The sequence below is a fragment of the Lycium ferocissimum genome, chromosome 4, assembly GCF_029784015.1.
Source record: "Lycium ferocissimum isolate CSIRO_LF1 chromosome 4, AGI_CSIRO_Lferr_CH_V1, whole genome shotgun sequence".
Lineage (NCBI taxonomy): Eukaryota > Viridiplantae > Streptophyta > Magnoliopsida > Solanales > Solanaceae > Lycium > Lycium ferocissimum.
This window is the reverse complement of record NC_081345.1, coordinates 49318582-49336281: the sequence shown is the minus strand read 5'-3', so window position 1 is coordinate 49336281 and position 17700 is coordinate 49318582. Positions and strand designations below refer to the sequence as shown.

Genomic DNA, 17700 nt, shown 5'->3' with positions numbered 1-17700 from the left:
GTTCAAGTAAATTAAATGCAAGAAAAAATTAATAGGCATTAAACGAAAGAAAGAGCGAAATACTAAGATTAGCTAATTGTTCTGGTAAAATGCATTGAAGAAAGGAACTCATCTCTTTTAATCAACCTCTCTTATTGGATTGAGAAAAGGCGATCTCAATATGATTTTTCTAAACCAATCTATCGCTAGCATTGAAACGCAATTTTCTATGTTAGTATATTGCATAGTGTAATCAAGTCAAATCCGTCATTCTTATTTATGAATTTCAATTGGATTAATGTGCGCTCGTATAGAATAGAAGCCATTACTTCCTTATTCTCCCGAAATGAGTAACTTTATTTCATTTGCTATTTTGCCATGTCATCCTCGAGGGAAACTCACGCTCTCTATACTTTTCCGATGGATCTGAAGTGCTTAATAATTACTCCCTCTATTCCAAAAAGATTATCCTCTTTTCTTTTTTAATCTATCTCAAAAAAATTATCACCTTTCTATATTTAGAAACAATTTAACTTTATAAAATAATTTACCGCCACACAAATATCTAAAGCTTATTTGGAACCACACATTTCAAAAATCTTCCTTTATTTCTTAAACTTTGTATCAAGTCAAAAGAGAACAATCTTTTTGAGACGGAGGGAGTACTCCATATGTTTTAGTTTTAACCTACATTACGTGCCTAATATAACATTATTTGAAGTGTCTAAATGAAAATATGAGATAATGTCAGGGAGTATTTGACCTAGTATATTTAAATTATTCAAATATCTATCTTTATATGAGAGATTAAACAAGAAAGGATAGCGTGAAAGGGCGATTGGTTAAATGTTCTTGTCAACACCATGTGGCATGAGATGTACAGTCCAGTAATCATCCTAGAGTGATCAACTCCCTTCACGTTATTATGGTCAATTTCATGTATCATGTGCCCTCATAGTTCATTATAGAACTATGCAAGAAAAACATGTCAAAGAGAAAAGACTTGTAACTCAAAACCATGACATGAAGTTAAAAAGTGATAATCAACACACAGAAAAATGAGCTTTCCCAAAAACTGTAGCACCGTTGATAGAGAAAAGGCACAAAACTATACTGACAAAATAACTTGTGCATAGCTAGTGTACACTGCCAATCGATCGAGAAATGTACACTGCCAATCGATCGAGAAAAACACACGTTAATCGTCTGAAGATCGTCTGGATGCCAAGTTCCATTGGGGCCATTGAACATGCTAGTACTCGTCTCTACGTTTGGCATGAAGAGAATCTTTAACAATGAATTGCCTAGATCTTAACTGTGACTTCCAGGTAGTAAAAACTCTCGACCAAAGGTAACTCCAATCTTGGATCATATCAACCCCCTTATTACCTTGCAAACACATCTGGCTCAAGTACCTACTGTGAATCAACAAATACCTGCAAGCATGATGCAGAATAAAATTCCATGCACTTAATCCAAAACACAATTTTAAAACAAAGAGGTAAATGAAAACTGTAATACAAGATTATGGTGTAAGAAGACATCCAACATTTTCTTCGCCTTTTTGAACATATATATGACGACGGATGAAAAAATTTCAGATTTTTCTGGTCAATGGGTTCATACTCTGCACGTATCGAGTGAGTTCTATTTTGGGGGTGCTGTTTTTGGAGTGCGGAGTGCCAAAAGAAGGATGAATAGTTAAGGATGTGCCCATTTATCAATTTGAGTTTCAGACTTCGGTTTTTAGGGATACTAGTTGCCAGCAGACAAAATGTTCTTGTCAACACCATGTGGCATGAGATATACAGTGGCCTGGATCTATACTGAAGGTAGTCCAACAATTAAACAAAAGAAAATGTGTGGACAATCACGTGTTAGACAGGCGCAACCACATTCAACAATAAGAAAAGGTCTACAAAAAGGGAATGTAATGGGAAAGAAGCATTATCCTCCGTAACTGTTTTGGGAGCTGAAACTCACCTCCAACTCCAGCAAAGAATCATATGTTTTCTTCTCACGCGTGTCAAACACGGTAATGCCTGTGATTTTCTGTACCCCATGCTTCACAGCAATCAGGTTCTACATGGGAAAGTGCACCAAAATCATTTTTATGAAGCAAGGAAACCACTGAAGGATCAAATAAACGACTGAAAGATATATTCGGTAATCTCCGTCCCAAAATATGTGGCATCGTTTGACTAGGCACAAAGTTTAAGAAAGAAAGGAAGACTGTTGAAATTTGTGGTCTAAAACAAACCTTAGACATTTGCGTGGCTATAAATCATTTCATTAAGGGTAAAATCGAAATTTTAAAGTTAAATTACTTCTAAATATGGAAAGGTGACATTATTTTGAGACAGACTAAAATGGAAACTATGTCACAAATTAGGACGAAGGGAGTATAAAACTAGCATTTGAGCTATCTATTTTACAAGATTAAATAGAAGATTATCCTCACCAACTCGAATTCTGAAGAGCTAAATGCTTCCACCTGTGCCAAATGCTGTACCCATAGAGAAGTTTAGAATAGACAATAAATAGATACAGATGCAATCATATGTCCAACTGTCAATAGAAACAGATAAGCTGAATTTAGACTCGTAGATGAAGTAGAAATTGTGATAGAGAACTGAATCTGCATATCAAGTGCACAATTAACACTATGACACAACCACAGTGCTGAGCATGAGAGTCCAACAATTAGAAACGAATAAAATGCATGCACCAAACAAGAACAACATAAAAAAGATGGGAATTTCATCAGTTCATCAAATGTGAGAAAGGATAAAGCTATCAGGATAGTGTAGAAGCCATTTCAGTGTCTCACCATTGTTAGAAGACCATTAACCATGATAGCCTTCTCATCTAGTGAGTCACTTTGTGACACCCAAACTTCAAAAGGGCCCAGCACCCTGTCTGTCTGGTTTGCGAGATTCAGACGTACCTACAGAGAAAGTAGCAAATGCAATTAAAATGAATAAACTTTCTCATCCATCCCATTGATAAAAGAAGTATCGTACCAATCCCAAAAACACTAGTTTTTAACAAGAATTCAGCGCACTGTGTAAGGAGTACTGCATTATTTTTAGTGGTTCTATGTACTCAGTCTTACCACAAAAGGTTTCTCCAGCATGATAGTTGATGGCACTTCTACCGCTTTTAGCTCAAGGTCTTTATGAGCAATGGGCTGCAAGGTGGGAAAAGAATACCTTAGGATCACATCAAAACTTCATTATTAGAAATCATTTCACTTACACTTCCAAGAATTTGTTGTGTCTGAAGGCGTCCAGGTTCACCCAAATTTGTACGCCAAGTTATCTGGAGTTTGCCCAAGACATTACTTCCCTCCACCTTCGGCAGTGGAGAGCCATCTGAGGATAACTTCAATTGGTAAAGGAAATTATGGACCCCACCCCCAAATCTTAAGAGAACAGGAGGCTTAAATACATCGCTGGCAGATCAAAATAGATCAGCAAAGTTTAGTCAAGCAAACAAAGGTGAACGCTACACCAACTGGGGAACATATCAAACGTTTAAACCAAAATAAAGCAGCAATTTCCACGGTACAAGAGAAATATCTATCAGTCAACCTCATTGGTTGTTTGCTCTCTGGGTGGTGATCAACACCTCGTAGTACTGTAGTGTTCCAATGCTGAGCTGGCTCAAAATCAACTTGGTCCATATAGAGATTAGATTTTGTATGATTCTCTATGCTAGCCTCCAAAAAAGTGGTTTCCTGTGATAGAAAAAGAGTTTAGTGTCCTAAACAGGAAAAGTATTAGAAATGCAGAAGCTGATATCGCTGCTCCTGGTAAATGATTCTCAAGAGTCAAGATGGTTTGCAATATTAAAATCAAACGCAATCTCGCATTATCCTATTAGCCACAAAAAGCTGCCAAAATGAGTTGAAATAACTGATATTCCGTATAAGCAAATTACATCTAGTGGTGGCAATATATTGCAGATTTTCCAAAGTGGGAAGTATGATGAAGTATGCTGAACATTATCAAAAATTGGCCTGAACAACACATCCCAACCAATGAAATTGAAATAATGAGTGCAAAAACTGACTTTTCTTGACCCATTTTCTTTAAAATTTCGACAGGCCAATATGAATGCAAGATCATGAACTTACACTCAATGAGCTTGAACCAACCTACCTTAACAACGCGGACCTGCAGAAACAAACAAGCAGTTATTATCTTGAAAAGTATGAGCAGACTTGAGAAATAATAAAGAAAGCAAATATGAAATATATTAAAAGAGCAGCAAATATATTAAGAACTGCTCCTAATAAATTGAAATTAAAGCATATATAATCCTGTCACATTAACCATGCAAACAATTTGGGTTTTTGTGATGTACCTTTGTTCTAACAGAAAGTGGATTCGCAACCATAAATTTGAAATATTGTGGAAGATATTTCCGCTCGCCATCATTGTCACTATAAAGAGCAGTGCAGACCAACCTAGAAAGTGAAGCAATTGTATAAATAAACTATCATATTGTTAGAAAGCAGTGCCATCAATACGACCACCAATTTTATGATGAATCTTACGTGTGTGCACCAAGTTCTTTCACATCATGTTCCACAATGAAGTCATATCTCCCTCCAGCACGTATTGATTCAACAGGTGATTTAGAAGTATCTAAAAGAAGTATCCTCTGCCTCTCTGTTTGGATTTCTGCCTGTAGAAAATTAAATATCACTTCTATAAAGCAGTTGTTAGAGTCAAGGATTCTAATTCAAAAAGGTAAGAGAGTGTCTAGCTGATCCTACTTACAAGACCAATATATGAAAAATAAGATCCTAGTATTAACTAATGGATCAAAAAAAGAAAATCCCAGTATTAACTTGGTTCACAATCAAGAGATTTTTGAGATCTAAATTCTCCAGGCAAATCTTATCTCACCTTTTTGACTAAACAATTCCTAAGCTTTACATATTCACCTGACAACTACCTACACCTACAAAAGCTTTATGCCTAGATACACAGTAGCAAAATGGTACTAAGAGAAACTGAAGCTTCATAAGCGATGCTTAAGAGACATTTCAATGTTCCAACACTCACACATAGACTCAATTCTGAGCATTGAGCTAATTCATTTTCTTCAGTGTAAGATACATTTGGAACATACTTTCCAAATATATGAAAGTTTAACTAGCGGCTTTTGATAAGTAGCTTAGTTTAGCCACAAATGATCAATACAAGAGCATAAAGGCCACACATATACAAAATGCAAAAGCCTGTTTCTTCTATATATCTACTCCGTCAAGAATGTCCTCTATGTTTGCACATTTGTAAATATGCGAATGTGACACTAAGACCACAATATTGTGCTGACACTGCTGTTGTTTATTTACTACTTTTCCCACGAAATTTTCTACACGAGAAGCACAACCTTCTTGAAGACGATTCACTAAGTAGAAAACGCTACTCCCATTTGGTTATATTTGTGAATTTTTAACAGCTGGTTTTATTTATGTACTAAAAACTCAAATGGGCTAAATCAGGCTAAGACCTTTTTTAATCTTCATTTAAGACTTGGGAAAAACAGGAATTCAGCTCTGCCACCTGACAAATTTTATACCCGCAGTTGAAATTGTAAGAATCTTGCTTATCAACAGGTTGAATATATTCATAGCATCTCTGCACTATTTACAGTAGCTCCTTATAGTAATCGACTAAGCAAGAAAATCACCTTGATGGTAACATCTCTAACTTCAAAACTGGAGCTGTTATTTATGCTTATATAACTGCAGAACGTCTCTCCCAAATATATCGCCCTGCAAGATCATAAATTGAAAAAGGGGGGGAAACAACAACTAATCACCAACAGGTCCAACATATGAGCAGTCATCACCGTCACTCATCATCTCCTGCTCTAATATGTGTATAGAAATTTAAACAAAAATCTTAAATAACATACACTCCATTTCATAACAGCTCGGCTCGTAATTAAAAATATTTAAATTTGTTAACAAAACTACACTACTACTAAAAAAACCAATTGGACTATCCAAATAGTCATAGTGTCTTATAAATTAAAATGAAAGTAACTATGATTTTAAATTCAGATACATAGTGTAGCAAAATTAAGATAGAGTGCAGCAAATGAAGCTAACTAACCCAAAGGACTGAGGGAGAAAGAGTAGACCAGGCAGGCCAAGAGAATCAGAAGGATACTAAATCTTAATTTTAAAATATTGAGTTAATCTAATCCAATTTAACAAAAGTGCACGGACAGATTTTAAATCTAGATAGAGAGTTTAGCCAAATGTGTAACTTCCCCACATTTAAACCAACCCCCCCCCCCCCCCCCCCCCCAACCCAAAACCCAATTGCAGAAACAGAAATGCAAAACGGACATTTTTTGTATATTTGGCTAACAAATGTAATTATTTTTAGTCGATCGGCCAAATGTGTAACTTGCCCCAAATTTTTACAACCCCCCACCCCACCCCAAACTACCCAATTGAAGACAAGTACATTGCTAGATTTCACAATTGTCAACTAAAAACTTCGGAAATGCAAATTCACGTGTCTTAAGAAGTGCACGGAGTGATTTAGACTCTAAAAATTGCAAAAAGAGCCGGTGTCTACAAAGTAGTAAAGACGATGAAGTGAGCTAGACGCCGTGCAGGTTTTTCCCCTCCTTTTCTTACTTATAGGGATAGTGCTATTTTTTCCCTGAAATGATCAGTTCATATATTGTTTCCGCATACAATATTGAAATAAGATATGCATTATCCATGTGCGAAATCATTGTGAACCACTGGACATGGCCACTCTTTTTATGAGTATAGCAACATTTAGATAGAGCGAGTAGCAAATAAATTCGGAAAAAAAGTAGCAAAATGAAGTCTAACCCGAAGGATTGAGCAACAAGAAGAAGACCAAGATGCTAATTCTTAATTTTAAAATACTGAGTTGATCTAATCCAATTTAACTTCAAATATTAGTCAAACTGACTCACGAAAATTGAAAACTGTCACTTAAGGTATGTCTTACAAAGTGCACGGAGTGATTTTAAATCCAGATAAAAAGTGTAGCAACATTTAACCCCACATGAGAACTTTTCACTTTATTTGAAAATCTAACATTTGGCCAAGAAAAATACAATTTAGAATTTGAAAAACACCTAAAAACCTTGTTTTCACTTTTTTTTTTTTTTTTTTCACTTTCAATACATTCAAACAACCAAATATTCTTTGCAAAAACTATAACCAAACACAACTCCATCTTCAATTCCAACTTCAACTCCAAAATTCCCCACTCCAAAATTCCAAATAAAGTGAAAAACATTTGGTTTTCATGGCCGAGCCTACTTATAAGGACCCGTTTGGCCATAAGAATTATTCACTTTTTTCCGGATTTTTTTTTTCACTTTTTCCAAAAATTAGTGTTCGGCCATGAAAATTCCAAATACAAAACTTCACTTTTTTCACAACCAAAACAAGTACCTTTCAACAAAAAAAAATACTATTTGCAAAAACTATAACCAAACACAACTCCAACTCCAAAATTCCAAAAAAATAGTGAAAAAGTTTTTGGTTTTCATAGCCAAACGCCCACTTAGATATAGCGAGTATCAAATGAATTCGAAAAAAGAGAGTAACAAATGAAGCTTACTAACCCAAAGGACTGAGGAAGAAGGAGTAGTCCAGGCAGACCAAGAGAATCCGACGTATGCTGAAGAAGGTATCTATTCCTATAAGACAGATCCGACGGATCAACCGACGTACTTCCAGCATCAACGGTGGGGACAGTGTCAGCAAGGAGTCGAGGGAGATGAGTAGCAGCGACAGGATCATCGAAGAGGTCTTCCCCAAATAAGAGATCGGAAGGATCGAATCGAAGCGGGGTTTCAACGTGAAGAGAAGGACGGCATAGTCTCATGACACGAAAGGCTAGAGAATGTGGACCTTGCGTACTGCTCATCTTCATTGTTGTTTTGTTCCAATAGATCAAATGATTTCTAAGGGGGGACTTTTGTTTTGATGGAGAAGGAGGTGGAGAAAATGACAGAAATGATACCTTATGTTTGAGTTTAGGTTCAAAATGGTAGTGCTTTTAATATGTATTAAACAGATTTTGATACTTTAAATTAACCAAAAGTCTCAGATTTGATCCGTTAAATTTATCAAAAGTTAATACTTTTAATTTTAATCAAATATTTGACGGAAATTATGAAAAGAAAGAAAATTAACTGGGAATTTATATTTAGAGGCATAATTTTTGTGATTTTTGCTATTTTTTAATTTATTTTTAGAGTTTGATGAAACTTTTTGAGGTGTAATTTCAGCTAATTTTTTTTATTTTTTTTGTGTTTAGTGCAGTTTTTTGTGTTGCATATTTTAAAATTTAATAGAATTTTATTGGTTTTATTGTTAAATTTTTTTTTTTTCCAATGTTTTCGTCTAATCTAAAAATTGTTAAATATTTGACGGGAACTAAAGGTATAACTTTTAGCAAACTTAAAGGACTAAACTAAAAAAAGGACTAAAAATTGTTTAATGCAATACTTAAGGAACTAATTTGCTTCATACTGCTTAGAGAGAACCAGACGGATGCTGAAGAAGGAATCTGTTGCTTTTAACAGATCAAAATGATTTCTAAAGGCGACTTTGCTATGAGGATTGGGGAAGGAGCATACAAATGGTAGTATCAATTGGAGTATGAAATGTTCGTTAAAATGAGCCCCAAATAGACAATATTGTTTACAAAAGAATATTAAATTACAATGCTTTATTAATAAAATATTTTAAAAAAATTATATGGCATATGGTCGATGGTGAAAGCGCGGTGGTGGCTGTTTTGGTTGCCGACCGGGATAGTGTTAGGTGACGGTGGTGATTGTGAGGAGGAGCTAGCGGTGATGATGACTGACAGTAGTAATTAACCATTGTTATTAATTGACTAGAACGCTCTCTATTTGCAATATATTCTAACTCGAAAAATTGTTCGCGCTTCGCGCGGTGATAAAAATATCAGCCAACGCCCTACAATAAAAAGTAAATACACAAACAACTGTATTGTCACAAATCTCTAAGAACTCTAATTAGTAATGCCGAAGGTGATACTCTTTGATCAACTATTTGTTAGTAGATAAATATAGTCATAAAACTATGAGTAACGTTTTTAATTAAATATTCTCATAAGGTTGATCGTTCTTTCCCAAATACTTAAATCCCATTTTAAAGATTTTTAATGTGTAATATCAAAACCTTCACAATTTTACAATAGATTGTATGAAAGTAATATGTATTTGTTATGCTTTTCAAGTAGCAAGTGCCTCGCAAAATCTCTCGTTAAACTTGAGCCAATGACGGATCCAAAATTTTATAGTCGTGGGTGCTCACTTCCTTTAACATAAAGTTGATACCAATCACATAGTATAAGTGCATCCGAACTCGACAATGAAAGTTAATAAGAAACCTACGATTAATATATCCTTACTAAAAGAAGACTTCTAGTGTGTTGTACTTATACCCAAAATCTCTAGCTTTAGTGTGTGCTCGGTACGAATAAAAATATTTTTAGAAAAATAAGTGAATATCTTATTTATAAAAATACTAATCTTATTACGTTATTTGTTTTTTTCAATTTTTGTTCTGCGATCGACCAAGAAGCTGGAGAAGCCAAGAAGGGTTTCTTTGGTGTTTTCTTTCTAGAAACCTACTAATGTTTTTATGATTTAGTTAGTGAATGAAATATAAAATAGGAAAAGTGAATAAACAATAAAGAAGCAATAAGTGTGAAAAAGGTATAAAAAGAAGAGTCAATGTTATTAAACATAAAAGAAGAAGTTTCAGTTTGCGTTATTTCTATTTAAAAAACGTTGCAGCATGGTTCCGAACCCTCGCTAGAAGGCACCAGCTCAAGCTTCAACTTCAGAACCAAAGCACCCATCAGACGTTTTGGTCAATGGGTGAGCACGATTGCAATATATCCAATTTTCAGTATTTTCTATATACATATACAAAGTTTCCGACGGGTTCAATGGGTGCTGGAGCACCTGAAATCTATATGTGGGCCCATGACTTGAGCAAATCATCAAAGTTGAAGTCATTTTACCCAACTTCATACATTTTGCTGCACATTTGTTAGCATCATTGATTTGTTTCAAATATCATTTTTAGAACATTCATTTATCAACTACTTCCGGTGCTTTCATTTAGCACTTATACATAAATCTAAACTAAACTAATTAATTTTCCTTTCAAGAACATCAAATGTAAAAATTAGTCAACATGAATTTTATTCCCATTAGATTGAGAAACAGAAATAACTTCATGATTCTTTTTACATCCTATATAAAATTATTTGACGACCCGTAAAGAAATTATTTCAGTTTAAATATTAAACTACACATTTAATTAACTTATATAATTGAAATTGAAAATTAAAAGATAGAAGATTAAGGAAGCTGATGAAACGTACAAGTTCAAAAACATATATTGGACTACAACCACCTAAGTTCTAGACTAAAGAAGTTCAAGAAGAGTGGAGAATATTGAATGGAAACCCATATAATAATGATAAATGCAACAATTACCTCATGTGATATATGTGATTCCTGAAAAGAAAAAGAAAAAAGTGTAAGATTACCATTTCTTAATGGACCTCCATATATTACAATCTATAAATTTACACATTTATTTGCCATAAGTAAATGATAGAATTGTCATCCTTATTTTCCCCACTGTCCTTCCCCCTCCTCAACTCCCTTGGCCGCTGCTAAATTTATGACTTTACCTCTTTGATGGCGTGCTGCATTGTCAGTTTTTTTTTTTTTTTGGAATAAGAGAAAAATTGTATGAATTAACTTTGTGGGTTGTCATGTCACTGATAGACTGAAAAATTCTAATTAATCCACTTCAGAAAATATGTTGAACTAAAAAATCATCAATTTATCTTAAAATTTAGCACAGCCGTGGCTCATATGGGAGAGAACGTTCTAATTTCAGAAACGTGACTAAAAAATTCAATTTTTTTGAAAAATTTCAATTAATGTTCGATAAAAAATTACGATCACAAGAACAATATAACAGAGCTTCCGCCATTTCCTTCAAGAAAAGATGTTAAATAAAAAGTCAGCTATACACAATCCCCGACATGCGCACACACAGAGGCGGAGCCAGGATTCAAAGCTTGTGGGTTCGGGTTCTAATTTTTTAAAGTTATTGGGTTCTTAATTAATAATCTGTACATATTTGACAAAAATTTTACTACAAATATATGGTTCAGACAAAAATCTGGGTTCGGCCAAACCCACACCCGAAGGCCTGGCTCCGCCCCTGCGCACACATATACACACTGACACACATACATGTAAAATCTATATGTGTAGGTTGAACCCATCGGGAGGGCACATGTGGTTGACAATATTTTTCACTTAGACACCTAAACTTAGGGATGTTCCTATTGAGCACCTACGTTGTCCGGAATTTGTTCCAACTAGACACTTTTCCCTGAATCAACCGAATTTGCGTGCAATACACTCTCTGCTGGCGTGACAAATGACGAATAAAATGAGGACATGTGTCTTTTTGAGTTTAAAAAAAAAAACTATTTTAAAATCTATTTAACAAACAAAATAAAAATTAACATTCTAAAAAAGAAAACAAAAATTAATCTACACGCAATTAGAAAAAGAGAAAGAACACATTGAAAATTCTGGAAATCAATAGTTGCTCTTGGTGTTCTTCACCATCTTCATGTGTGTTCGTGTTCCAGCAACGATTTTAATTCAAATTTTCAAGAGAAACCCCTCCACATCTGTTATAACTCTAGTTAAAAATTTCCCACGAAGATCAAAGACAAACCCAACATTAATTTGTCAAATTTTTTATCAAATCAAGTAACCCATTTTAAATCTTCAAGCTTTCCAAAGACCTTGATGCAAGTCGAGTTGCCTCAAGGACATGTAGAGAACTGTCCCGGGGATTCCAAGTGTGGATGATAGCATGGGAGGACGGATTGGAGATGGAAGAGCATCGAAGTGGCTAAATTAGTAAAGGAAGGATATGATTGCAAAAGAGGTCACTTCCTAAATTCAAGACTTTCATCTCCACAAGGCTAGCCAAACAAGGTCCTTGTCTCATTAAGGGCATTTATGTAATAATGTAGTTGTTTATGGGATTTCTAATTTTCACAGTACTCAAAATTAGTAAAAAATTCCCTTGTTATTAGCTTTTGTGTCGTTGACACTGGGATTAAGGATGCAATTTTCAAAGGCATTGTCATGTTTTCCAAATCACTGAGCAACTAGTATGAGCCTGAAATAGTTCAAAACATTAGAATAATTACATTTGTAAACTGGAAATAGATCTTCTTCTTGTTAAACTTGTGTAATCAGATATGCCTCTCACACCAATTGTTCAACAGAATGCCGAATCCGTTAACTTCTTTGTGCATATGGCTATAATTGTTGTTGCCCAGATAAGCATGTACATATCAATTGCAATGGTGGAAATGGTGGTGGAGAGACAAAGAAAAAAGAAGAAGAAGACAATAAAAAAGATAAAAAAGAAAAAAATCTATTTCTATTTTTTTTTGGCTCTTCACGCACCTATATTGGGTGAAATTCACTCTATGTGTCAACTCAGCAAAAAGTGTCTAATTAGAATAATTTTGGGTAGCGTAAGTGCCCAATAGGAACATCCCTAGGTTTAGGTGTCTAAGTGAAAAATGTTGTCAACCACAGATGTCTCCCGATAGGTTCAGCCTATTATGAAACAACAGTGACAACAATAGCCATCAAAACTAAAAGCATAAGCAGAAATAAAAAAAATGTCATGAGATCAATTAACCTTAGTATTAAGAAAAATCATGAGTGCAAAATGGAGAACTAGTTTTTTACTAATATATATGTTAACATGAAAGAAAAATGAAATGGGCAAAATGGATGGGTGGAGAGAGGTGATCAAGATAGGTAGAATCATAGAGCAATAAAGAGGGACACTTTTTTGTATTAGGAAAGGCAGATAAGTGTGGTAAGTATTCAGTATATACAAATAAAACAAAGAAGGTACGTAAATATTCAGTAATTCCAAAAGGAAAAAAAGTATACGCTGCAGTGAAGCCAAAACTTACCCAAAAGCTTAAACTTTACATCTTCTTAATGAAAAAGAGATTGTATTAGAAATACGAATGGATAGAGGATAAGCATTGTCAGGAGCATGATGGGGGTGTTTGTCAGTTTCACCTCTACTAATATACAAGTTCTTTACGTTTTGCATTACTGTATGTATGTTAATGTGATATAAATATGCATTGTTACGAAAGATTGTAATGGTCCATAAATATGGATTATGAAAGGTTGTAACGGTAACAACCATTCTTGACTATTTTTTCATTAATTTATGAATACTATATTAAATATTAATCAGAAAAATGAGATAAGAAGTTTAAAAAATGAGAAAAAAGGTAAATATGATCCTTGACCAAAGACAGGTGCCACATCATCTCTTCTATGCCTAGCTTTACTATATATATATATATATATAGATTTCCAACTCACACTCTGATTTAATACAAGAACAATGCCAGACATGGTCATGAGAAGTTGAAATGGTGGAAAAATGCTATTTGAAATTGAAAGCTATCATTTCTATAGCCCTTATTTGTAGGGATAGAAGGGGGAATTAATATTATAGTGAAATGTAGTCATGGATATGGTTTTCATCATTAATATTCAGCTGAAAACTGAAGTTGTCATCATCAATTTTGGTGGGACGGACATGATTTCTTTACCCTTCATCAAAAGATTCGAGTTTGAATTTGAGATTGGAAAAATCTTGATAAGGTGCGCTTCCTCTTTAATGGGATTTAAGAAACATGAATCCAAACTAATCATAGCCTCAAAGCAACTACTGAATGCTGGATGAAAAATCAAACAACAATGAAAAAGAAAAGAGTTCCACTATCAGAAAATCACTAATTTATGACGAAAATTTCCGATGGAATCCGTCGGAATTTGGTTTATTGATCATGTTGCCAATGAATTTCCCGTCAAAAAAAACCATTATCGACAAGTCAAATATATTCCGATAGACCATCCCTTGGAAATTTGTGATTTTCTGGTAATTGTTGGCCGCTTACATGAAACCATGCTTTCCTGCAAAGCCAATATGTTAATATGTATACGAGGACAATATAATATTGCATGTGTCAAGAAATGATCGTAACTAGAGTACTAGACACAATTGACACTTGTGGACACTTTTAGAATAGGACTGTAGCAGCCAAAACAATCGTCATTTCACCGTTGAAGGCAATGACCAATTGGAATACTATGTGTTATGCACAAGTTTGAAATTTATGGATGATAAGGATCTAGCTAGCTATTATAGCTAGACCCTTTGGGCTATCAGTCATTCTGAGTATTATAGAGGATCGATCACTTGTCCCTAAAAATGGGTTTGATAATTAGTTATTTTGGGGTAATACTGTGAAAAACAATTTGGGGTAATATAATGAAAATTCTATGATTAAAATTCCCTTTATCGCTTAATGTTTAGGTTATGAAATGGCAAATAATACCTTACTTATGCGTGTATATATATCTTGGACGCGATAGATTATTTTTACATAGACTCGCTCTCTAGCTCTTAAATAGCTAGTCATACGAGCATGTGTGTGTTTATATGTGCATGCATATGTACTTTTTCTTAATTATGCTTTAATTATAATTGATAACGTATAATATAAATGGTAAATTATATAGTATCTCTTTTCAAGTTAAACATATACTGATAAATGATAAGTATAATATCAATTTTCAACTTAAACATATAGCCGTCGATATGATAATTCCTACATCTATTTAAAGATCGTTTAACATATTGCATATTGTACATAGCATTATTCCAGTCGTTATGTTTATATATATTTTTTATTAGATATATATACGTCACGGGGTATACACATTGAATATATCTGGCTTTTCACTCTTTTCCTCTCACATAATTTAGATGGAGGAGATAACACTCAAGACTTTCTACGAGATGGTATTCTCTTCTCTTATCATTTATCCCTATCTGGATTAGGTGGTCCTTAACTTCTCATGAGACATAGTTTTGCCCGAGCTTTCTTTGGCATACACAAATATCTAAGCTGAAAATTGCAGCAAAGTAGTAATTTATTTATGGTAAATGATGGTAAGATATCTGGGCCTTTATTTCGACTATCTTACTTCAGATATATTTGCCGCTTGCATTGTACTATCACATACACCCAGAAACTCCGTCTAACCATACTGTCTCCCAACAACACATATTTTGGATAACTTTGTCCTATTAAGATTAGATTGATGGGAATAAATCACCTATCTTTTTGGTCTATATTCGGATTTAAACCCTACACACCGACAACAATTTCTTTTATAAAAAGAAGGTTGTACCAACAATGGCCACGAGGAACCACGTTATTGACAACTATTTTTCACCCTATATAAAAGCATAATATCACAGTATCCAACTTTGTACATATCAAACTTTACCATCTAATGGCATCAGCATATCATTCATCACCGACCAATCCCTTCACCTTGTACAATAATGGTACCAAAGGGACTAAATTACAAACTTGTGGGGCTACATGTAGAGTTAAGAGACCCAGGGCCGGTGGGGGTACGCTTTCTTTTAATTGCTTATTGGCCCCATTACTATTTCAATAGACTTACATTTGTCAAGCATGGACGGTTTGTCTAATAATTTAGCATATGAAAGATCACCTTGACTCACGCTTACCCAACAAATGGAACGCACTATTGACGGTTGACATTTTGCCACGTCCGCTTTTCCTGAGACGTAGTCAGAGTCAGAAATTTCGTTAAGAGTATCAAGAGGTGTTTATATATATATATATATATATATATATATATATATATATAGTAGGAGTAATATTTAACTTATATATAGTATGATTTATTTCCAATGGAGGATGTTCAATTGACGATCATTCGCCAGACTATACCTCACCTTACAATTAAGCTAGTACACAAACACGGGTTTAAATTTAAGATCATAGGATTTTGATAAGGCTTTACTTCCATTTGTACAGGATATGGTTCGTATTCATTGATAAATCAATTTTGATTCTCTATTAACCAATAATGTGGAACTATTAACATGGTCAAAATAAACTGTTTGAAATCTAGAGTCTAGGTGTTATGTTGTAGAATACCACAAGTTTGATAGAATCATCAAGTTTGACTAATTACGTACACGCAAGAGGTCTTTTTTTCCAAGTTCTTTTGACATGATTATATTCCCTTAAATGACCTGTGTATTTTACTTAAAAAAAAAAAAAAAAAAACACCTAAGGGTGTGGCCTACTGGTCAATGAAGTGGGTTGAACATCATGAGGTTTCAAGTTCAAATCTCAGCAGAGACAAAATACTTAAGTGATTTCTTCTCATCTATTCTAGCCTTGCATTCATTATTCATACCAAGCTATGTAATTTAACCTTAAAAGTCATAAATTAAATTAGAAATGGTCATATAGGATAAGAATTTTTATGTAAAAGACACATTTCACACATTTTCAGGATAAATACTTGTCGGTATTGGGGTATTTACACTAAATTATGTAAAATTAATATAGTTAAGTGATTTAATAAGGTCAAAGTATAATATGTAAGTTACTATAAGTGAGTATATAAAGTGTTTGCTACAATTTTCTATAGTTGATATCAACATTCCACCCAACAGACACGAGTATCAATCAAAAGTCAAAACTCTCTGGGACCATAGCAGTTGTTCTCAAGTGAAGTGATAGAGCTACAATTTTCTCCAGTACCCTTAGGACCCGTTTGGCCATACGAATTTTTCACTTTTTTCCGGAGAACGTTTTCACTTTATTTGAAAATCTAAAGTTTGGCCATGGAAATTTCAAATTGGAATTTGAAAAACACCTAAAATCTGTTTTCACTTTTTTCACTTTCAATACATTCAAACAACCAAATATTCTTTGCAAAAACTATAACCAAACACAACTCCATCTTCACCTCCAACTTCAAAATTCCAAATAAAGTGAAAAATATTTGATTTTCATGGCCAAATGCCTACTTATTATTGTTGTTGTTTGCCTTCTACATATTGATGTATAGGAATAGATTTAACTTTCATAAGTGTAAAAGAACTTTTACAACTATTAACTCATCTAATTAAATCATATTGCAAGTAATCTCCATAAAAATGGGATTACTAATATTAAAAATAAGACAAATTATCTATTATAACAGGTCAAAAAGTATTTTGATAATGTAACATAAAATAGATTATTAAACCCCTCTACAAGTATATACGAACACAAATATTCAAAAAATTTCAGTAACTAAACAAAAAGAAGGAAAAAAAACTGCCACTCGATAGAAATTCTACTGCAAGACGGTCATCTCAATCCTTCTACAATGATGACTTGACCAACGACACATGTCCTTGGGAGCCAAAGGCCCCTACGCCTGGTTGGCAAGCGGATGGCCGGTGCCTGCTTTGCTTCTAGCCCGAATTGTGATATAGAGGTGTTCAGTCATAATCTAGAGCACGTAGCTTCGTGCCACTAACTTTTCAACCAATCGTGTGAATGATCACCTTCCTAATTAAGAATGATTTTTAATTGTATGCTCTGTGTAGAAAATATTAACACAGTCAACTCATTTATAAGATAAATATAGGTAAAAATCTTGATAAGCATTACTTAGTAATCC

The 17700-nt window shown here is 34.0% G+C and overlaps 1 protein-coding gene across 1 annotated transcript; it reads right to left on the bottom strand.

Moving 5' to 3' along the window:
* Window positions 1-1163: 1163 nt before the first annotated feature.
* Window positions 1164-7931, bottom strand: LOC132053430 (uncharacterized). Its single transcript, XM_059445459.1, has 12 exons — window positions 7621-7931; window positions 5686-5770; window positions 4541-4671; window positions 4348-4450; window positions 4143-4157; window positions 3573-3718; window positions 3238-3433; window positions 3095-3169; window positions 2810-2926; window positions 2441-2485; window positions 1963-2061; window positions 1164-1415 (listed from the first exon to the last, which is right to left on the bottom strand). The coding sequence occupies exons 1-12, from the start codon at window positions 7929-7931 to the stop codon at window positions 1395-1397; spliced, it is 1344 nt and encodes a 447-aa protein (XP_059301442.1). The 3' UTR covers window positions 1164-1394.
* Between the last annotated feature and the right edge of the window lie 9769 nt (window positions 7932-17700).